This window comes from Danio rerio, chromosome 5, assembly GCF_049306965.1.
Source record: "Danio rerio strain Tuebingen ecotype United States chromosome 5, GRCz12tu, whole genome shotgun sequence".
Lineage (NCBI taxonomy): Eukaryota > Metazoa > Chordata > Actinopteri > Cypriniformes > Danionidae > Danio > Danio rerio.
Window position 1 is genome coordinate 69,669,109 of NC_133180.1, and position 23,112 is coordinate 69,692,220.

The 23,112-nt window shown below is 35.1% G+C and overlaps 2 protein-coding genes and 1 long non-coding RNA gene across 16 annotated transcripts in view; 2 read left to right on the forward strand and 1 right to left on the reverse strand.

The window, feature by feature from the left end:
• dnm1b (dynamin 1b) overlaps positions 1 to 13,628 on the forward strand; it is a 70,582-nt gene extending 56,954 nt beyond the window's left edge. For 3 of the 12 annotated variants that reach the window (XR_002458734.3, XR_012405694.1, XR_012405695.1), the window contains 4 exons: positions 1,541 to 1,782; positions 3,667 to 3,864; positions 4,030 to 4,495; positions 10,184 to 13,628. Coding sequence is in view for 7 of the 12 variants with exons in the window: in XM_005165582.6 (XP_005165639.1) it covers positions 1,541 to 1,782; positions 3,667 to 3,864; positions 10,184 to 10,244 (501 nt within the window). In the remaining 5 variants the exon portion in view is untranslated. 12 annotated transcript variants of the gene reach the window in all.
• Positions 6,849 to 21,818, reverse strand: LOC141385659 (uncharacterized). Its single transcript, XR_012406474.1, has 3 exons — positions 21,691 to 21,818; positions 10,121 to 10,336; positions 6,849 to 10,031 (listed from the first exon to the last, which is right to left on the reverse strand). It is a non-coding gene; the product is annotated as an uncharacterized lncRNA (long non-coding RNA).
• A 35-nt stretch (positions 21,819 to 21,853) lies between these two features.
• Positions 21,854 to 23,112, forward strand: part of rgs3b (regulator of G protein signaling 3b) — a 107,650-nt gene continuing 106,391 nt past the window's right edge. For all 3 annotated transcript variants that reach the window (XR_012406473.1, XM_068221553.2, XM_073951578.1), the window contains exon 1: positions 21,854 to 22,014. Coding sequence is in view for 2 of the 3 variants with exons in the window: in XM_068221553.2 (XP_068077654.2) it covers positions 21,968 to 22,014 (47 nt within the window). In the remaining variant the exon portion in view is untranslated. The remainder of the gene's footprint in view (positions 22,015 to 23,112) is intronic.

The following is a 23,112-nucleotide window of genomic DNA, read 5'->3' on the forward strand; positions in this document are numbered from 1 at the left end:
CTCCGTGGCTCATTTGCTACATGGCGACTTTGTAAGTGGAAAAACTGAACACTCACTAGTGAGAAAACAGTTAAACAAACCATCTGCAGTGAGAATAAATGGCCTCCTCCATTTGGCCTCTTTACTTTCTCTTACTTCTTTACTTTTGTGGATAAGGAAACAGTGTTGTACGCACTAATCTGAAGACATCCATTAGCCTACATATTTAATTTAGTTTGTTAAGAGCAAAGATTTGTTTTAAAACTATTTCTAAATTCAGTTCTAATCTGCGCGGGACTAAATTTTAGCCCGAACCCGACCGCTTCCGCTTATATTAACAATTTGTTGTCCCGCTGCCCGACCCGCCCCGTTTTCTGGCCGCCGCGCCCGATCCCGCTAAAGAGCGGGGGAGAACAAAACCGAAAATCACCCAACTATACAGTCCAGACAGCCAAGCTGTGCACACACACACAGACAAAGCTCTCTCTCTCTCTCATACGCGCGCGCGCACTAACACACACACAAGCACCAAGCAGACACACAGGCGTTTGCTGTTATATCAACTCAAAGGCTTGTAATACCATGTATCAAGTACCAATGTAATACCAAAAGGTTTTATATAAAGGTATGTAAATACTGAGTCGCGCCAGCTCTGCGGCGCAGCGCACATTACTCTCGGGCCGATTCCGGCGTGGATGCGGCAGCGTCGGCTCGCTTACGGCCGCCGCACCTGATTCGGGCCGGAATCGGGCCGTGAGTCCACGAGTCCGGCGGCTGGAGCTGGGCCGAGTGGTAAGTCTCCGGCAGGCGAGAATCTAGCCGGAACTGGCCCGAGTGTATTTTGCTATCTGGGAAAGCTCTCTCTCTCTCTCTCTCTCTCTCTCTCTCTCTCTCTCTCTCTCTCTCATTCGCGCGCGCGCGCGCGCACTAACATACACACACACACAAGCACCAAGCACACACACAGGCAAAGCTCTCTCGCTCTCTCTCATTCGCATAGCAATATCCGCGATATTGCTAGACAGCCCGCTCCCGTCCCAAAATAAACCCGCTACCGACCGCTCCCGCGATTTATTCGGAAATTTATTCCCGCGCCGCAGAAATCTGGTCGGGTCCTGCGGCGCCCGTGGGACAGCCGTGGGAATGCAGACCTCTAGTTCTAATTTCTAGCAAATTAATAAATAAACAATAAAAGCGACGTGTGGTCAAAAAAAAAACTCATAAAAAAAACACGTCCTATTTTTATGCCCAATATGGTGATGCAGACGTCTCCAAAACCCAACAGGAGGACAAATCACCCATGAGTCCAGTAAGTGGCGCAAATGGATTTGCTATTTAAACAATGTGGACCAAAACGGGAATATTAGGGTTGCCTTGGTCTGAATATAGCAACAAATCGCATCAAACATGCCTTATTGCGCTGGGTGTATGATAGGGCCCTTTGGCTTCCTTGCATAAAGCAGTCAAATTAAAAATATGTAAGTTTTTCCTGTAGGATCTAAATAGATGGTTCTCAACCCTACAGTAAAGCACTTTTTTCTTTCTCTTTCTTCTCTTATAGACTAAGGACTTCATCCATGCTGAGCTGCTAGCTAACCTGTACTCATGTGGAGACCAGAACACTCTGATGGAGGAGTCTGCAGAGCAGGCTCAGCACAGGGAGGAGATGCTGCGCATGTACCACGCTCTAAAAGAGGCCCTGAACATCATCGGGGACATCAGCACCAGCACCGTCTCCACTGCCATGCCTCCACCGGTCGATGACTCCTGGCTGCAGGTACAAGGAGGACCTTCAGGGCGCAGGTACTTTTTTTTAACATCTTTGTTTTTTATGTCGATTATATGTACTCACTCATATATTTAAGTTGTACAGGCTTGTATTTTACCATGCAAAGGCAAAAGACAGTGGAGCTCTATCATACACCCAGCGCAATGCGGTGACAGGCATGACACAAGTGTTTTTTGCTAGTTTCAGCCTGCGCAAGTATGCATTTGCACCCATTTGTGCTGGTATAAAAAACAAGGTGTGTTAAAGTGCATTGTTGGTGCCTTGCTTTTGTGAGGCAATTGAAATAAAACACACTATTGTCCAACTAAATGCTGGTCTAAAGTCAATGGGGCAATTTGTTTTAAATAGCACATTAGTGATATGCATCCATGTGAATCCAAAAAGCATATATATATGAATATATATACATATACATACATATATATATATATATATATATATATATATATATATATATATATATATATATATATATTATATATATATATATATATATATATATATATATATATATATATATATATATATATATATATATATATATATATATATATATATATAAATGTTGCTTTTTACACACACGGATGCCCAGCAGCACAAAATATCTTTAAATATGAAATAATAAAGCATTAAAAAAAATTTTTAATTGATTATTAAATGATTATTGTCAATATATAAAGTCATGGGAATGCCATGCTATAGTTCAGTTTTTTTTACTCCACTTTGTTGTTTTTGTTCATTTATTAGTTTTTCTGGAAATGAAAACAAAATTTAGAAATAGTTCATAGGGCCTAACAAATGACATTATGAGATGAATTATGGAATGGATGTATCTTGAGTGGATGGATGCATAGATACTGTATGTAAATTTGGTGGATGGTTTAGCTTAATAGATAAATGGATGGATGTATAGATAATTTTAATAGACGGATGGATGGATAGTTTGAATTTATGGATGGATGGATATATAAATGGGTAAATGATTTGGCTCGAAATATGAATGGATGAATGGATTAATAGTTTGGATAGTTTGAATTAATGGATATATATGTAAATGGGTGGATGGTATGGGTCAAAAGATAAAAGAATGGATGGGTGGATGGATGGATGGCTGGATGGTTTGGTTTAATAGATAAATGGATGGATGGATGGATAATTTTAATAGACGGATGGATGGATGGTTTGAATTTAGGGATGGATGGATGGATGGATGGATGGATGGAAGCATGGATAGTTTGGATGGATAGTTTTGATTGACAGATGGATGGTGGATAGATGGATTGATGGACAGTATGGATGGATAGTTTGAATTTATGGATGGATGGATGGATATGTAAATGGGTGGATGATTTGGCTCGAAATATGAATGGATGAATGGAATAATAGTTTGGATAGTTTGAATTAATGGATAGATATGTAAATGGGTGGATGGTATGGGTCAAAAGATCAATGAATGGATGGATGGATGGATGGATGGATGGATGTGTAAATGGCTGGATGGTTTGGTTCTATAGATAAATGGATGGATGGATGGATAATTTTAATAGACGGATGGATGGATAATTTGAATTTAGGGATGAATGCCCCAGCAATGAAGCACATAAACACATAGACATAGACATAACATTGCAACAGGGGATGTGGATATATTCTGATGAAGGCGGCAGCCATCTGGTTCTGCAGCCAGGTGGCGCTGGTCACAGACCCACCTTCCCACTGTAGTGTATGAAAGAAATTACACAATTGATGGATGGATGGATGGATGGATGGATAGATAGATAGACAGACAGACAGACAGACAGACAGAAAGACAGACAGACAGACAGACAGAAAGACAGACAGACAGACAGACAGACAGACAGTTTGTCAACATAACAATCATTTTGTTTTGTCATCAGATCTCCAATGTCTAGCCCCACTCCTCAACGCCGGGCCCCACCAGGACCCCCTCGTCCAGGTGGACGCACTGCTCCAGGACCCCCTACTATTGGTGCTCCTCCTGTGCCATCCAGACCCGGAGCCTCTCCAGACCCCTTCGGTGCCCCTCCACCACAGGTCCCCTCTCGTCCCAACCGTGCACCACCCGGTGTCCCCAGGTGAGTCAGACATGATGTTTATCAATACAGTTATAATAATACTATCTATCATTAATGTTATAACGTGTAATTGGTGCAAATAATGCATTTATGGGGAGTAATGGAAATGTCAATATTGTTGAGAGTAATGATCTACAAACTACCCTCCATTTACACCCTTTACAGCCCTTCCGCCCTGACCTGATCCCTGGTCTTTATCACAAGAAAGACAGATCAGTAACACTCTTCCTTCTATTTCTACTTCTCTCTCCTGTCACACTCCATTACTTTTGCTCAGCTCACACACTCCTACACAGTCCAACTCAGAGACCTGCACTAACACACCACTCACGCATTTCACTGACTCTCCTCCATGTGCATGTTCACTCCAGTGTTGCGTTAACTCATTCTGTTCATTGTATAATTGTTTGTATCTAAAGAAGCATCAACTTTGTGAGATCATTCTCTCATGATATACATGTTTGGGAGGAATTAAAAGGGAAAAAAACGTTAAGAGTGATTCATTTGTCGTTTCATCCGGCTGCCTCTTTTTTCTGTCGATGTGTTCTCCTCAAACTAAATCCCTTCTACAATGATTCCCCGTTATCCTTTCAGAATTTCTATCAGTGACCAATGAGGAGTTACGCAAATGGTATGTCTGACATATTGTCCTTATGTGAAATCACCACCTGCATGCATTCATCTTTAAATGTGTTACCATCTGCTGTCCCGATACCCGTCATTCTCTAGATATGTCTATTATTGTACACCATACTGTTTATTAGTGTCTGTTCATTTGTTTAGAGGATTTTATGTTTCTTATTTTCTTATCAATCAATAAAGTGTAAAGCTGCCATTTAATTTTAGAGGTGAACAGATTCCACCTGGTTTAACAAATCAGGCTAATTTTGTTTGTTTTTTGCAATTTTAATAAGCATTTTGGATTGACTGAAGTTAGCATGATTTAAAATTTACTTTAAGAATTTGATTTGCAATTATAATCCACTTATTGTATCGTTTTGTAACGACAAATTTAACTTAAACTTAACTCTGGTTATAATGCACAGGGATTGCCAATGTAAACCAGCCTATACTTAACTTAACTCAACTTAACTTAACTCAACTTAACTTAACTTAACTTAACTTAACTTAACTTAACTTAACTTAACTTAACTTAACTTAACTTAACTTAACTTAACTTAACTTAACTTATCACTGGTCATAATGCACAGGGATTGCCAATGTAAACTAACCTACACTTAACTAAATACTGGTCATAATGCACAGGGATTACCAATTTTAACCAGCCTGTACTTAACTTAACTTAAATACTTAACACTGGTCATAATGCAGAGGGACTGCCAATGTAAACCAGCCCATACTTAACTTAACTTGACTTGACTTGACCTGACTTAATTTAACTTAACACTGGTCATAATGCACAGGGATTGCCAATGTTAACCAGCCTGTACTTAACTTAACTTAACTTGACTTGACTTGACTTGACTTAACACTGTTCATAATGCAAAGGCATTGCCAATGTAAACCAGTCTATACTTAACTTAATTTAACTTAACTTAACTCTGGTTATAATGCACAGGGATGGCCAATGTAAACTAGCTTGTACGTAACTTAACTCTGGTCATGCACAAAGATTGCCAATGTAATCTAGTCTTAGCTTAACTTAACTTAACTTAACTTAACTTAACTTAACTTAACTTAACTTAACTTAACTCTGGTCATTATGCACAAAGATTGCCAATGCAATCTAGTCTTAGCTTAACTTAACTTAACTTTTAACTTAACTTAACTTAACTTTGGTTATATTGCACAGGGATTGCCAATGTAAACCAACCTATACTTAACGCTGGTCATAATGCACATAGATTGCCAATGTAAACCAAACTTTTTTGTGACAAATCTCAACTTTGTTTAATTATTTTGATATTTAGCATGCTTTTTAGTGTGACATGCTCTTAATTCCCTTTTATAATTTGTACAGAAATGATTCATGACACATAATATGCACCAAATATCAGGCTCTGATATAATATATCTGCTTGTGATCCTTAGGGCCAGATTTTCTAGCAGCTTGTGCCAGCCAGTCTTTTTGGCATCAAAACAGTACTGTTGGAATTCACTAAACACATGCAGAGAAGAATAGCGCTGAAAAGGCATGGAAACAGCTATTTGTGTGCCTGACATTACTGAGGATGCATATGTAGGAGTTTCCTAGTTAGATGCAAATTTTATGGGAGGGAAGTATTTAAATGAATTATGCCACTCTATTTACTAATGAGGCTCTGTTGGAATTTTGAAGGTGACCAGATATTCCGTATTTCCAACGCTATCTCAAAGCAATTCGTAACGTTTTGTATGTATGAGGATTTGCTCATCTCCCAGTGACAGTTAGGTTAAGGCATAGGTTTTAAACTCGATTCCTGGAGAGCTGCTGCCCACCAGAAATTGCGCTTGAGACCATTGGGTTAAGGGGTGGGGTTTGGTGCCACGCCTCCATTCAAAAATTGTATGTTTTTTTTATGTTTGCGTATGAATTAGCCACTAATCTGACCAAACGTAAAATAGTTATGTCTTGTGAAATCAGGCTGGTTTTGTCTTAGTCCCATATTTCAGCTCTATTTTAATTTTTAGTAATAAGCTTTGAGTCATTTATTGGTAATTTATAAACAATAAAAAAGCGCATCGTAGAACAAAATCACCATCCATTCATTCGCTATCGATGAATTTGCAATATGCAATGCATTTGGCCAATAGATAAATAAATAAATAGTCCTAAATGAAATGAGACTACATTTGTTCAGTATACCATCACTGCTTTTTATAAATAGCTACTTTTATTATGAAGTAGGCTAACTTTGATATAATGAATATTGATTCTTAGCGCTCAAAGATGTATGTTTAGTCCGTTCCCTTACCCCCGGTAAAGAATTTTTTTTTTTTTCGCTGTCTTTGGTTGTAAAGCAGAGGGTGCAACATCAATGATAGGATCCAACATTAAGCTTTATTATAGTGTTGGGAAGGCAAGGTTCTATACAGGAGCAGACAGATATAAGGACAATCCAAAGAGAAAGAAATGTAACAGAAGAAGAGGGTTGAGACAGATCATAAAACAGAATAAACAATCAAACGGTCAAAACCCATCGCTTTGTAAATGTTTACTACAGGGTAACAAGACTCAGCACTGGATGTGTGTTTGAACGGTGCATATATAGTCCATGTAATCAACTGTTAATCAACTTTAGCTGTGTGTAATCAGGGTGGACTAGAAACCGATGTGTGACTGCAGCGCGTGATGGGAGATGTAGTACGGGTGAATGAGAGGGAGTCCTCCACAGCGACCCACGAGGGCTACATCCCTGGTGATCACAACATTGGTCATTGTAGCACATTATAAGCATCAGCTCTGCTTATTTGCCATTACGCTAATTTGAGTTGCGCTTGTAATCTTTGACGATATGTAAACAAGATATTATGTATTTGTTTTTTAATTTGCACATCATCTGTAAATTTCCACACCTATCAGCGCTGTTTTCTCACAGAAATCTGCTTTGTTTAGTAAATCTGGCCCTTAATGTCAACCGCAAGTTGCTTAAACAAACTGATAAAAAATTATTAATTGGATTTACTTGTTTTTTTTTAAGGTAAGTGCTTGCAAATAATTAACATGAGTTAAATTTAAACAAATTTAACTTTTAATATTATTAAATTTTTTTTGTTTGTTTAAATTCAGCCCATATAAATTGTTTGCAACCACTTACCCTAAAAAATCTAGTAAATCCAAAAAAAAATTTTATTAGTGTATAATTTAAATTATTAATCGAAAAATTCATAGATTTTTTTAAATGACTGACTTTGTAATTATAATCTGATTTATCCCGTGACATCACAGATTTTGTCGATTATTAATCCTCTGTCGAATCCATTTTGTCTGTCAGTGAGCCTTTATGTTCATTTTCAGTTATCATTGTTACTGCCTTCATATGTCCTAATTGTGGGTCTTTTCCTTGTTGTTGTCAGTCCTTCTGTACGTCTGCGTTCATCAATCTCTCTGTTTTCATCTCTGAAGTCGGAGAGCGCCAGCCTCAAACACCAGAGCCAACAGAGACTCAGCAGACAGAAGATAAACACTGACACACAAGCACACACAGTCCACATACAATATATGTTTACTTGAAGAAGTACTTTCTCTTCTACAAATATATACGCCAAGAATGAACATTAGTGATATTTTAAATCGATCTAATAATTGTACTGTTAACATTCACATGAGCACAGATGCGGTGCCACTGTGTTCCATCACTAGCCTATAATCTGTGTTTAGGAGTGAAGAGCACTGGTTATAATGCACAGGGACTGCCAATGTAAACCAGCCTCTTTCACTGTTTGCTTCAGGATTTATTCACATGAATGCCAGGTTTTCACTTACAACAACTAAGCCTTTTACCAACATCTGACACGTTCTTAGCTCCTAATAAACTGTGATCGGCATGTTTCTCCCATAAAATATTACATTACTTGTCCACTTGCTTCATAGACACTTAGGTATTACACTTATTACATATTACTTTCTTTAAAGTTTTACCTTAAAGGGTTAAAGGGTGTGGTATGTAAATTAAATGAAATAAAAATTGTATATTCGGTATAAAACGGTATATTCAGATTTCTTTTAAAATTTGAACTTTTAAATCCTTTTTGAAGTTTAGTTACATCAAAAGTATAAACAATTAATTTAAGCTACAACCGGTTCATATTGAATAGACAGTTCAGCCAAAAATTTTAATTCTGCCCTAATTTACTCTACTTTTTCCAAACCTGTTGATTTTCTTCTCTTAAACACTAAGGAAGATGTACTGAAGCAGTGTTTCTCAACCATGTTCCTGGAGGACCACCAACACTGCATGTTTTGGATGCCTTCTTTGTCTGTCACACCAATTACAGGTCTTTCAGTGTCTGCTAGTGAGCTGATGATCTGAATCTGGTGAGTTTGGTTAAAAAGACATGGAAAATGTGCAGAACTTGAGGTCCTCCAGAACCATGGTTGAGAAACACTGTACTGAAGAATACTGAAAACCCAACAGCCATTGACCTTCATGGTATGTTTGTTCCTATTATTACATTTCCCCAACATTTTCCAGAATATCTTGTTTTGTGTTCAACAGAAGAAAAACATATTATAAAATACTATAAAAAGTTTAGAACCACCTGAGTGTCAGTAAATTATGAGGAAGCGTTCATTTTTGAGTGTACTGTCCCTTTAAGAACTGATTGAATTGTTTTAATACTAAATTAGAATTCAATACAATTAAAAACTGTGCTTGAATATGATGATTCTCGCACATACAAAATATAACACTGTAAAAGGACTTACATTTAAAGCTATTCTGCACTATACTACTATACCACATTAGCAACACACTTTTCAAAATAAAAGCTTCAAGATTTAATTTTCCCATGGTTCGCTTAACAATATTTCCCAACCCTGTTCCTGGTGGCGCACCAACAGTACATATTTTGGATGTCTCTCTTACCTGCCCTATTAATTTCAGGTTTTGGAGTCTCTTCTAATGTCCTGATGAGTTGATTCAGGTGTGTTTGATTAGGGAGAGGTTAAAAATGTGTGCTATTGGTGTGCCTTTAGGAACAGGATTGGGAAACACTGCGCTACAGAACTGTAATATTGAACTCAAAATTTTACAATGTTTATTTTGCTAGCGCAGATTGTTATCATTTAAGTGAACAGCTCATTTCAAGTTGATCCACTGAAAAAAAAAAAGTTTGTTTTGATAATCTTCAATCAAAGTCTGACCATTTGCTTTCACATTTGGACTGTCAGTTCTTCTCTGTTTACATCAGTTTGACTGCCTATATTAGCCACAATATTCTTAACCACGCCCCTCTTACCGTTAGTTTGCCAAAAGTGAATGATGCGCAAAAAGAAAACCACACCCCCTTCTCAATATTCATTTCGAGTTGGAAGTACATCAACATACTGAAATACAAGTCCCACTTCCGGTTCATCCAGACTTTAATTTAACAAAAATAACTCATCATGGTGGGCATGGTGGCCCATTATGGGTGTTTCCAAGTACTGGGTTGCAGCTGGAAGGGCATCCGCTGTGTAAAACATATGCCAGAATAGTTGGTGGTTCATTCCGCTGTGGCGACCCCTGATAAATAAGGGAATAAGCCGAAGGAAAATTAATAAATGAACTCATCATCTCATACTTGACATAAACAAATTAGCTCTTGTTCTTACCATCCATGCTCTCATTTCCAAATTTGTCTTTCCTTTATTTGCTGTTGTTTTTCTGTCTTTTAGCCGTCCGAGCAAAGGAAGCCCTTCTCACAGTGAGAGTCCACAACCTTCGTTTGACTCTTAGAGTCAATTGTCCTTCCTCTCCATCCTCGTTTCTCTCTCTCTTTCTCTGTCTCTCCTCTGACCAAGTGCATCATGGGATCGATGCGTTGGCATCTGAAACAGCAGGTATGGATGGAAGGAAGAATGCAGGACAACACTTTGTACTATACTCACTACAAACATCATCACGGGCCTCTGAATAATGAGCCCAATGTGGACTTTTGTCACCGCAGTGTTAACTATATCCTGAAGATGCTGTGTGTGGTGTTTGTGTTTACACACTACTAAATAATGTCGACTATTATAGAGTTTTGAAATGAGCTAAAAGTGTATCTTCACGGGTGAATACACAATATAAGATGTATGATTTTTTTTTGCACTTGTTATGTGGTACTTAATGTATGAATGTATTAGCCCTGAAAGTTTGGATGTTATTTGATCCCACAGTGTGTGTTTTGACCTTTATGTCTCTTTGTATTTTCCTTAGCAATCTAATAAAACTTGTCTCACTGACACATACTGTACATACATTAGAATATATTTATATATATAAAGGAACACACCACTTATTTGGAAAAATGTCATTTTACAGGGCCCCATAGAGTTAAACAGTTGATTTTTACTATTTTGTTAATCCCTTCAGCCAATGTCTGGGTCTGCGGGAGCACTTTTAGCTTAGCTTAGCATAAATCATTGAATCGGATTAGACCATTAGCATCTCGCTCAAACATTTCAATAAAGAGTTTTGATTAGTACACAATGTAACAACAGAAGGGTCAAACTTTAAATAGGAAATTTTTAAAAGCTTATTTTTTAAATTTTTTGAGTGATGCTAATGGTCCAATCCAATTCACTGGTTTATGCTAAGCTAAGCTAAAAGTGTTAATCGGCTGAATGGATTCAAAAATGGTAAAAATATACTGTTTAAACCTCTAAAATGAGCCTATTTCTAAAGAAAGTGGAGTGTTCCTTTAAAAAGTGTCTGGTATGGAGGAGAAAGTCTCAGAATTGCGTTTTATGTGAAGATTCATGTGCATTTGTTGATGCGGCAGTAAAAAGTTACATTTGCAAAATCAAAAGGAACACTCCACTTGTTTTAGAATAGTCACTTAGAGATAAACAGTTGAGTTTTACCGTTTTTAAATCCATTCAGCCAATCTCTGAGTCTGCGGGAGCACTTTTAGCTTAGCTTAGCATAAATCATTGAATCGGATTAGACCATTAGCATTTTGCTCAATTTCAATAAAAGGTTTTGATGAATTTCCTGTTTAGAGTTTAACTGTTTTGTAGTTACACTGTTTAAGACTGAAAGATAATAATATTATGCAGCACATAAAAATATTGCAGCAAAGTACTTTGATTATTATGAATGTTCTTAGCCATATCAGTACACAATGTAATTACAGAAGTGTCAAGCTATAAATAGAAAAATTATTGAAGCTTTTTTTTTTTGAGTGATGCTAATGGTCCAATCCGATTCAATGGTTTATGCTAAGCTAAGCTAAAAGTGATAAGTTGGCTGAATGGATTCAAAAATGGTAAAAAAAATATATGATTTAAAACTAGGTTTAAATCACTAAAATGGGCCTTTTTCCAAAAAAGTGAAGTGGTCCTTTCAAAAAGGGTCTGGTATGCAATATTGTTAAGTTAAATAATTAGAATAATTAAGTTAAATTTGCAACACTTGTTTCGGAATAGTCGCTTATAGTTAAACAGTTGAGTTTTACCATTTTATAAATCCATTCAAACCGATCTCAGGGTCTGCAGAAGCACTTTTAGCTTAGCTTAGCATAAATCATTAAATCGGATTAGACCATTAGCATCTGGCTCAAAAATTTCAAAAAAGAGTTTTGATTAATTTCCTATTTAAAGCTTGACTTTTTTGTAGTTACATCATGTACTAAGACTGACAGAAAATTATATGATACAGAAAAATATGGCAGCAAAGTTCTTTGATTATTGCACTGGAATGAGAGTATAGTTCTTAGCCAACCATATCAGTCTATAAAATATCAACCTTTAATTTTTTTTTGTCTTAGTACCCAGTGTTACTACATAAGAGTCAAGCTTTAAATAGGAAAATTATCTAAACTCTTCTTAGATTTTTTTTTGAGTGGTGCTAATGGTCCAATCCGATTCAATGGTTTATGCTAAGCTAAGCTAAAAGTGTTAATCAGCTGAATAGATTCAAAAATGGCAAAAATCTACAGTTTAAACCTTGAAAATGAGCCTATTTCTAAAAGAAAGTGGAGTGGAGGAGGTATGGAGGAGAAGGTCTCAGAATTGTGTTATAAAGATTTATATGCAGTTGTTGATGCGGCAGTAAAAAGTGGCCGACCAAAATGATCTTTTTTAATAGCAATATTGTTAAGTAAAATAAATAACATAATTAAGTTAAACTTGCAAAAACTTAAACAGTTGAGTTTTACCTTTTTTTAATCCATTCAGCGATCTCCGGGTATGCGGGAGCACTTTTAGCTTACCTTAGCATAAATTATGGAATCGGATTAGACCATTAGCATCTTGCTCAATTTCAATAAAGAGTTTTGATGAATTTCCTGTTTAAAGTTTGACTGCTTTGTAGTTTTATTGTGTAAGACTGACAGAAAATAATATTATGCAGCACATAAACTACTTTGATTATTACGCTGGAATGCTCTTAGCCATATCAGTACACAATGTAACTACAGAAGTGTCAAGCTATAAATAGGAAAATTATTGAATTATTTTTTTTTTTTTGAGTGATGCTAATGGTCCAATCCGATTCAATGGTTTAAGCTAAGCTAAGCTAAAAGTTAGAAATAGCTGAATGGATTCAAAATGGTAGAAATCTACTGTTTATATCCAGGTTTAAATCTCTAAATTAAGCGTATTCCCTTAAAAAGTGGAGTGTTCCTTTAAAAAAAAGAGTACAAAACCTCAGATTTGTGTTTATGTGAAGATGATGCAGTTCATTTGTTTGTTTATGGGGCAGTAAAAGGTGGCTGACCAAAAGCAAAGGGCGGCAAATCAGTTAAAATGTTCTTAATGAATAAATCAATTGAAGCACTCGTAAAACCTTGTCTAAAGGAAGCGAATGTGTTACTGTGTTGATGTATATTTGTTGTGCATCTCTGGGAGTGTTTCTGTTGCCTTGTGTCACCTTGTACATTTCCTGAGTATTAATAAGAAGTCATTGTATTGAAAATGAACTGATTGTAAAAGTTTAGGGTTTGTTTGTATGTATGTGTGTGTGTATATATATATACATATATATAGGGGGTCTGTGGGCAACACCAAAATCACTAGTCTATATGGAATGGGTGTGTGTGAATCTCACTGCTGCCATGTGCATCTTTTTGTGGTCTGATGTCATCAATGGCTGGTGCTTCGTGACTAAATTAAAGTGTCTTTGTGTGAAAGATAATCGTGAGCTCATGTGTGTTTTATTGTTGCTATTTTGTTGATTTATTTATTATTTAAAATAGAATCTTTATATTGGTTTACAGTTGTTTATTTTACGATAGAGACTTTCCTACAGTTCACAGTTGTTTATTTTATGGTTAAGGCTAATTTGGGTTTAATCACAAAGAAAAAATACTCTGTTATCATTTACTTACCCTTTACTTATTCAAAACCATTATGATTTCCCTTTTGCCTGGTGAACATAAAAGGAGACGTTTTAAAGAATGTTTGCAAATTGACGTCCATAGGATGTTTATTTTTTCCTATGGATGTCAATGACTAACATTTTTCAACATTCTTCAAAATATCTACTTTTGTGTTCTACAGAACAAATTTAATATTGATAAAATAAATAATAAACACTTTCTTGCTTGAACTGAAAAAAAGAACCACTTGAGAATGAGTAAATAGTGAACTATCCTTTTAATTACTAATTTGTTAGTTCCAGCAGGATAATGCGCCAAGTTATAAGGTGCAAATCATCTCAGACTGGTTTCTTGAACATGACAATTAGTTCACTGTACTCAAATGGCCTCCACAGTCACCAGAACTCAATCCAATAAGGCACCTTTGGGATGTGGAGGAATGGGAGATTCACATCATGGATGTGCGGCCGACAAATCTGCAGCAACTGCGTGATGTTTTTACTATGGATGTCAATGGCTACCAGTTTCCGACTTTCTTCAAAATATCTACTTTTGTGTTCAACAGGAAAAATATGGACACATTTTTAAAAATAGAAACACTTTCTAGCTTGAACTGAAAAAATAACCATTTGAGAATGAGTAAATAGTGAACTCTCCCTTTAAAAACTAATTTATTAGTTCCAGCAGGATAACATAAAACACAAATCATCTCAGACTGATTTCTTGACATGACAATGAGTTCACTGTACTCAAATGGCCTCCACAGTCCCCAGATCACAATCCAATAAGGCACCTTTGGGATGTGGTGGAACGGGAGATTCGCATCATGGATGTGCAGCCGACAAATCTGCAGCAACTGTGTGATGTTTTTACTATGGATGTCAATGGGTACCAGTTTCCAACATTCTTCAAAATATCTACTTTTGTGTTCTACAGGAAAAATATGGACATATTTTTAAAAATAGAAACACTTTCTAGCTTGAACTGAACTAACTGAAAAATGAACCATTTGGGAATCAGTAAAGTGAACTAACCCTTTAAATACTAATGTATTATTCAAACTGGTAATGAACCCATTTTATGAACTAACTTTTTACTTCTTATGACACCACTTTTATGGTGATGTGAATTATTATGCAGCCTTTTTCATTTATTCATCCGCAGACTAATAGACAAATAAATATATTAAGAAAATTATATTGTAATGATGACAAGTTTACTGTTGGTAATATTTTTTAAAATGTTTTTAAAGTCTTCAGTGTCACACAAGTCAAGAAACATTTTATAATTATTATTATAAAACTATGTAATTATAAAAAATTATAGAATTTTTAAAAATATATTTTGCGGTATTATGCATGTCTTTACTGTAACTGTTGATCAATTTAATGCACCCTCAATGAATTAATAGATTATTATGGTTTTTATTTTTAAGTTGGACTTGGCTCAGTGGTTAGTACTGTTGCCTCACAGCAATAATGTCACTGGTTCGAGTTCCAGCTGGGTCAGTTGGCATTTCTGTTTGGAGTTTGCATGTTCTCCCAGTGTTCGCATGGGTTTCCTCCTGGTGCTCCATTTTCCCACTCAAGTCCAAAGATATTCACTGTAGGTGAATTGGTTGAACTAAATTGGCCCTAGTGTATGAGTTTAAGTGTGAATGTGAGAGTGTATGGGTGTTTCCCAGTACTGGGTTGCGCTAAAAGGGCATCAGCTGCATAAAACATATGCTGGATAAGTTGGCAGTTCCTTACCCTGTGGCGACCCCAGATTAAAAAAGGGACTAAGCTGAAAAGAAAATGAATGAATGAATATTGTAATGATGAAAAGTTTAGTGTTGGTAATATTTTTTCAAATGTTTTTTTTAAGTCTTCAGTGTCACATAAGTTAAGAAACATTTTCTAATTATTATTATAAAAATATATTTATACAAATTATAAATATAATATAATTTATTTTTTGACATTTTGTAGCATTATAAATGTCTTTAACTGTTGATCAATTTAATGCAGCCTTGCTGAATGAATAGATTATTATGGTTTTTATCACTTGGCACAGTGGGTAGTGATGTCGCCTCACAGCAAGAAAGCCACTGGTTCGAGTTGCAGTTGGGTCAGTTGGCGTTTCTGTGTGGAGTTTGCAAGTTCTCCTCGTGTTGGTGTGGGTTTCCTCTGGGTGCTTCAGTTTCCCCCACAGTCTAAAGACTACAGGTGAATTGGATTAACTAAATTGGCCCTAGTCTATGAGCGTGAGTGTGTGTGAATGAGAGTGTATGGGTGTTTCCCAGTACTGGGTTGCTGCTGGAAGGGCATCCGATGTGTAAAACATGCTGGATAAGTTGGCGGTTCATTCCGCTGACTAAGCTGTATGAATGAAGGACCATATATACTCAAAAAAAAAAGGTGTTCGCTGTTTGTTCAAACTATTGATTTAACATGAGCTCAAACAGCTACATTTTTGAGTTTCTTTTGGGACAACTTAATTGTTTTATGTTCAATGCACTTAAATTTGTAAAAACTAATAAGTTGAAACAATAGAAATATGAGCCTTCTGTGTGGTCAGCATCAACAAGTTCAAGAGCAGTTCATTTAGCTTGGGCTGAAAAAATGACTTGTTAATGGGAATTCCCTAATTAATAGTAGATGCAGACTGTTGATATCCTTGTAAACCACCTATTTCCTGCCCTTTTTTTGTTTCTGGAGGGCCAGAAGGCTTTGGAAAATGCTTCACATATTGAGAGGGAAATTATTTGACTAGAAAAACGTATAAATATTTTTCTTTTCGTTTTATTTATTAGACAGTCGAAGTTAGAATTATAAGTCCTCCTGAATTATTAGCCGTCTTGTAGATTTCTTTCCTCAATTTCTGTTTAACAAAAAGATTTTTTCAACAAATTTCTAAACATAATAGTTTTAACTCATTCCTAATAACTAATTTATTTTGTCTTTGCCATGATAACAGTAAATAATACATTACTAGATATTTTTCATGACACTTTTATACAGCCTAAAGTGACATTTAAAGGCTTAATTAGGCAAGGTTTGTTCTGTAGACAATCGCAAAATAAATATTGCTTAAAGAGGCTAATAACATTGACCTTAAAATAGCCTTTAAAAATTAAAACTGCTTTCATTCTAGCCAAAATAAAACAAATAAGACTTTCTCCAGAAGAACAAACATTATAGAAAATACTATGCAAAATTCCTTGCTCTGTTAAACATCATTTGGCAAATATTTGAGAAAGAAAATAAAAGGGCGAATAATTCTGACTTCAACTGTATATATTTTTCAGTACACACAGGTATAATCTGCATTTGGCGGCGCTGATATGAATTGCTAATCGGGGAGTAGTTGAGTTGAAGCCCTTGAGGAAAATGCATGCTGCCACACTGAAGATGATTGTGTAAACTGGTTGTGGTTCTGGGTCTCTGCTGGAGTCAGATGGTCGTGGGAGTCACAGTATGCAGCGTTGTGCTTGACTCACAGTATGTGGCTTTGTTTATGTTAAGTGGGTCAACACCATATAATGTAGTTGTTTCGTCAATAGAAGTAGAGCAAGGGTGCTTTGGAGTGGGGGAGGAGGAGTGTCGTACTGTAAAAGACATAGTGTAAACAGTCTTACTGTAGTTTTCAGTACATGAAGAACATTATTCAAAGATGATTCCTTGGATTAACTATTTTTTTTAAGTTAAGTGTGAACAAATTAAGTTGATCATTACTAAATTTAAGTTGCTCGTTTTAAATTCAACCCATACAAATTGCTTGCAACAATTGTGCAGTGTGTGTTTTATTTATTAGTTCTCAGTTATTTGGCGACATGGTGGCTCAGTGGTTAGCACTGTCACCTCACAGCAAAAAAGGTGCTGGTTTGAGTCCCGGTTTGATCAGTTGGCATTTCTGTAGGGAGTTTGCATGTTGTCCTCCGGATGCTCTGATTTCCCCCACAGTCCAAAGACATGCACTATAATGGAGTAAACTATAGGTGAATTAATTAAACTAAATTGGCCGTAGTGTATGTGTGTAAATGTGAATGTGTATGGATGTTTCCCAGTACTGGGTTGCAGATGAAAGGGCACCCGCTGTGTAAAACAAATGCTAGATAAGTTGGCGGTTCATTCCACTGTGGCGACCCCTGATGAATAAATGAACTAAGCTGAAGGGAAATAAATGAATGAGTTTTCAGTTATCCTAATAGTTCTCCTGTTATTCTTCTTTACCTTATATTGGAAAGGAAAAGCCTCACCCTGTGTAGCTGCTTTGTATTTAAAATAAAAAACAGACACATTTTTTTTACCAACACTACATTATAATATAGTTATATTTTTGGTAAATTAACCAAACCATTTTTACCTATAATAAGCCATTTGGGTTTCTATTGACAAATTAAAAACATTTAATAAAAACCAGTGAAATGTTAAATACCTAAACACCTTAAGATCCCTAAAATACAATATAAATACACTGACACACACACACACACACACACACACACACACACACACACATACATTTATTTATATTATGTGTATTTTAAACAATCTGTGTAAATCTTTTTTTTGTCTCTTGTGTGTGTCTCTTGTCTGTTTACACACAGACAGACACACACAAACACACACACGCACACACACACACACACACACACACACACACACCTGGGTATGTATGGTGCCAAAAAATAATCACTGAAAAACTATTTATAAAACAGAAATATCTATAAAATGCATGAGCATAAAAAATAGTCTGTGCATTTTCCAAAAAATGAATCAATTATTTTATTTTATTTAATAAATAAATAAATAAATAAATAAATAAATAAATAAATAAATAAATAAATAAATAAATAAATAAATATTTTTTTGGCATGAATGAAATAGGCATATTGTGTCACAAAAAAGCAAAAAAAAAAAAAAAACTAACAAAAACAAAAAACAATAAATAAAGCGAAAAAAAAAAATATATATATATATATATATTTTTTTTTTAAACCTTTTTTCCCCCCATATCTCACACACTTAGGACTTAATTGGAATTTGTTGATGAATTTTGTTGATAAAATTTCCAATTGCTATACAATCTATTACCTTTTTAATCAGAAATTTAAGATTCATGCAAGTGAAATTAATTAATTTAGTCTAAATTCACAACTTATAAAACTCTAAACTTATTTATATACTCCTATACTTATTTATAAACTCTTGCTATTTAGATATTGTTTTCTTTAGATTCACTATGATTATGCTGATCTAACACAATATATGGCTTTAAATTAAAAAGCAAATGAAAAACACCATTTAATTAACGAATGATCCTTCAGGTCAAAGCAAGCGCACAGAATGCAACAGCTCTAGTATTCGACTGCATCATGAGGAAAGTCGGACAATCAGTGTTATGCTCAAAGGTTTTCAAGCTGTTAAACACAAATGAGTTTGTCACATTATAATGAGGCACATCCCCTGTGTTGTTACACCCATGTTTAGTGACAATGGTTTAGTGTTTAATGACTCTGTTTTTGTTCTGCCTTTTAGTCACTTAATTGTGTAGGAGTATTACTAGCTGAGTAAAAAAATAATGACTTGAAGTCTGTTTAGCTGTGCCTTTACTGAATGAAGCCTGTGCTATTGTACATCAGACAGATCGCACTGATCCGACAGATGCAAAATTATGTTTTTCTTTTCTTTTTTATTCCTTTAAAATCTATTTTTTATTTGCTTATACTTGTTTCTTTTATTCCTGTTTATGTAAAGCACTTTGAATAACCACAGTGTATGAAATGTGCTATATAAACAAACTTGCCTTGCCTCTATTTCCAGTTATTATAGTCAGGCTGATCTCATTTTTGGCTCTTTTATGGATTTTTTTTATTTCTTTAAAAACACATAACATTAGAAATATTCAATTCTGTCATGCTGATTCAAAGTTACATTTTAATTTCTATGAACTTACTTTTGCTGGGATGGTAATATACAACTGAACTGACAAACCAACGGGACACTGATGCACCAAACAAGGGGAAAAAGCATGAGGGGGAAAGTGTAAACTACAGTGTATTTGACTAACCGTTTAGAGAGGGAGGATGGAAGAAGTTAAATTCCTTCAGGAAACCTGGCAACTATACCGTCTTCAGTGGTAGTTAAAGAAACGACTGTGCTTTACTTGAAAAATACAACCTGGTCGGTTAGTAAAGGAAAATAAACACTAAACTGCACTGTAGAAAATGCAGGGTTCTGCACAATTCCTTCATGTTGTCCTAACACACATTGATTAAGTTAGCATTTCAAATTTAGGAGGATTGAATATGAAACCATTCGGTTGTCCCCAAAAAAACTCAAGAATTGTTTTGTTTCATCTTATTTTAAATAAGCAGTTTGAACAAGCAGAATTTTTTATTTATTTTTTTTTTTGGTATGAATTTTAATTTAATTGCAGAATAAAAGAAAAATACATTTTAGTGTAGATTTTTCTCAGACTTTTATGCCTTTGGAATTTTAAGTTTATATTACACAATTTTGAGTTGATATTTAAGTTTAGATGAGTTTACTTGTGCTATCTTTTTTTTCTCTTTATATTTCACATTTCTAAATTTATGTCACGCAATTTTGACTTTTTACACACATTTTAGAGTTTGCCTCAGACTCACTAATCTGATGTTTGGCAATTATTCTAAACATCTTCCAGTTAGAATTGGGGAAGCTATAGTGTATGTGTGTGAATGAGTGTGTATGGATATTTCCCAGTGATGGGCTGCAGCTGGAAGGGCATCCACATTTCACAATTCTGAGTTGATATCTTGCAATTTTGCATTAATATCTTGCAATTTTCTGCACAATTATGACTTTTTGACCCAATAATTTGAGTTTATATCTTGCAATGCTTATATTTTTCTCACAATTCTAAGTGTATATATATATATATATATATATATATATATATATATATATATATATATATATATATATATATATATATATATATATATATATATATAAATATATATATATATATATTGATTCTGACTTTATTTCTTGCTATTTAAACATTTTTTATGGGTTAAATTTAAACAAACAAATTAAATACACTGATGAGTTATAAATGCAGAACTGCAAGGTATTTTCTCGCAATTTTGACTCCCCACCCCCAATTCTGAGTTGTTCTTTTACTAATCGTGAATTTATTTCTTGTGATTCTTATTTTTTTCTTACAGTTGGCAGTAATTCTAACTTTATTTTCACAATTCCGAGTTTATATCTCTCAATTTTAAGTTTAAAACTCGCAATTCTGAATTGTTCCTCACGATTACAAGTTAATATCTTGCAATTCTGAGCTGTAAGCATTAAAGTTGTGACTTTTTTTTTACACAATTCGGAGTTTTGGTCTCAAAAATCTGAGTTTATTCCTTGCAATAATTTTTTTTCGTGACTTTATTTTACAAAACCTTGAATTTTGTCTCTCAAAAGTCTGAGTTTAATATTCGCAATTCATTTTTTTCTTTTCACTATATATATTTATCTTGTCTGTAACAATAAACTTTTCCCACAACTCAAAATGCCTGAATATTCCGAATTGATATCTCACCATTACTTTCTCTATGCAGGAAAGCAACTTTATTTCATACAATGTCATCCCAACTTTTTACTCAATTTCCCCCCTCAAAATCGCAATTAATATTGTTTAAAAATAATTATTAATATTATTTTGATTTCATAGCTAAAAAAATGCTTCCATGTTACCAAAATTGTACTAAACATGTAAAATGTACATAAAAAAACGTGTTTACACTCACAACAAAACACATTTAAACTAGTACAGAAATGTCTGTAAGCACACATCCATTTGGACGACTGGAAACCATCATAAATCACGTAAAATAAGGGATAAACCTACTTTAAGAAGAACAGTTATTCCCTTGGGGCAAATACTTCAGAAAACCTCCCGAGTTTCAGACATTTCTGAGAATGTAGTCAAACGCTGAATTTCAAATGTAGCTCTGCTATTGGTGGAGATCTTCATACAGCGCGTCTGTGGAGCAGCGCACACACTTACACACGCACACACACACTTCCTCTCAGAGCGGAGAGGGGAGTTTCTCCAGTTTGAATGTCCCACTCAGAACTGCTGGAAAATAAACACAATAGCTGGGAATTTATGTTTGTTGACAAAAATGGATTATAGCAAACAAAACTCGCATCACGTGACCATCAGAGAAAGGTAAGCGTAAATGACATTCGCCTGTGTATAATTTGTCCGGGTCCGTTTGGGAACGCCTACTGAGAGACCCCAAAATACGCACAGAATTTTAACGTTATCGAGATACAGTGGGATATAAGTTTATTTGTTTTGTCTGTGTAAGTTGTGTGTGATTTACTTCAATGAACGTACCCAAAGTTTGTCGTAATAACCGTAATTGATTAATAACGTTATTTCAGACTTTTGTGTCTTAATACTGCAGTGTTAAATCCTGACAGTGTGTCTTCAAGCTGATTTTAACATGTTCTGTAATCTGACTACAATAGAGTCTTCACGTTGCACATTGTGTGGAACTGAAGGAGTGTTTCGTCTGGTCTGTGATCAATGAAGCGGTCAAGCTGGAAGTTCATGATTACACGAGGAAGCTGCGCATGCATTCATTTTGTTCTCTCTAACTGGCAAAAACAACAACAACACTAGACAGAAAAACACTAATATTGTTTAAATTGACACAGTACATTATTGAAAAAGCTGACTGTTGTTTATTAACTTAAAATGTAGCCTGCATGGGCATTACAAAACTTCTTGCACCATGTCATACTGTATTGATTGAATATAACACAGCACTGGGTAGCTATCATGAATAGAATATGTAGAGGTAAAGTTGGTTTTATATTCGGGTATTCAGACATTCTCCTTAATAATATAATTTCAGAAAAGTATTGTTTGCTAATTGTAAATAGGGAAATCATATTAGCAGTAAATGACTATCAAAGTACAGCATTGTTCACAGAGAATTAGATAGGGTTAATGTTGTTTAGAAGTCATACCTGCATGCTAATTCCGATCGAATATTCAAAGTAACATGGTAAACAATATAGAGACTGCTAAATGAACGAATGTGCGAATATAAAACCAACTTTACCTCTATATAGAATATGTGAGCCTGCACCACAAAACCAGTCATAAGTAACTTTATAAATTCAGGTGGTCTTCTGCGTCGTTGATGATAGGATATGGCATTATTTGGCAGAGATTCAAAAAAATCTGGAACCTGAGGGTGCAAAAGAAACCAAATGCTGAGGAAATTAATTTAATGTCCCAATCAAATTCTTTGAA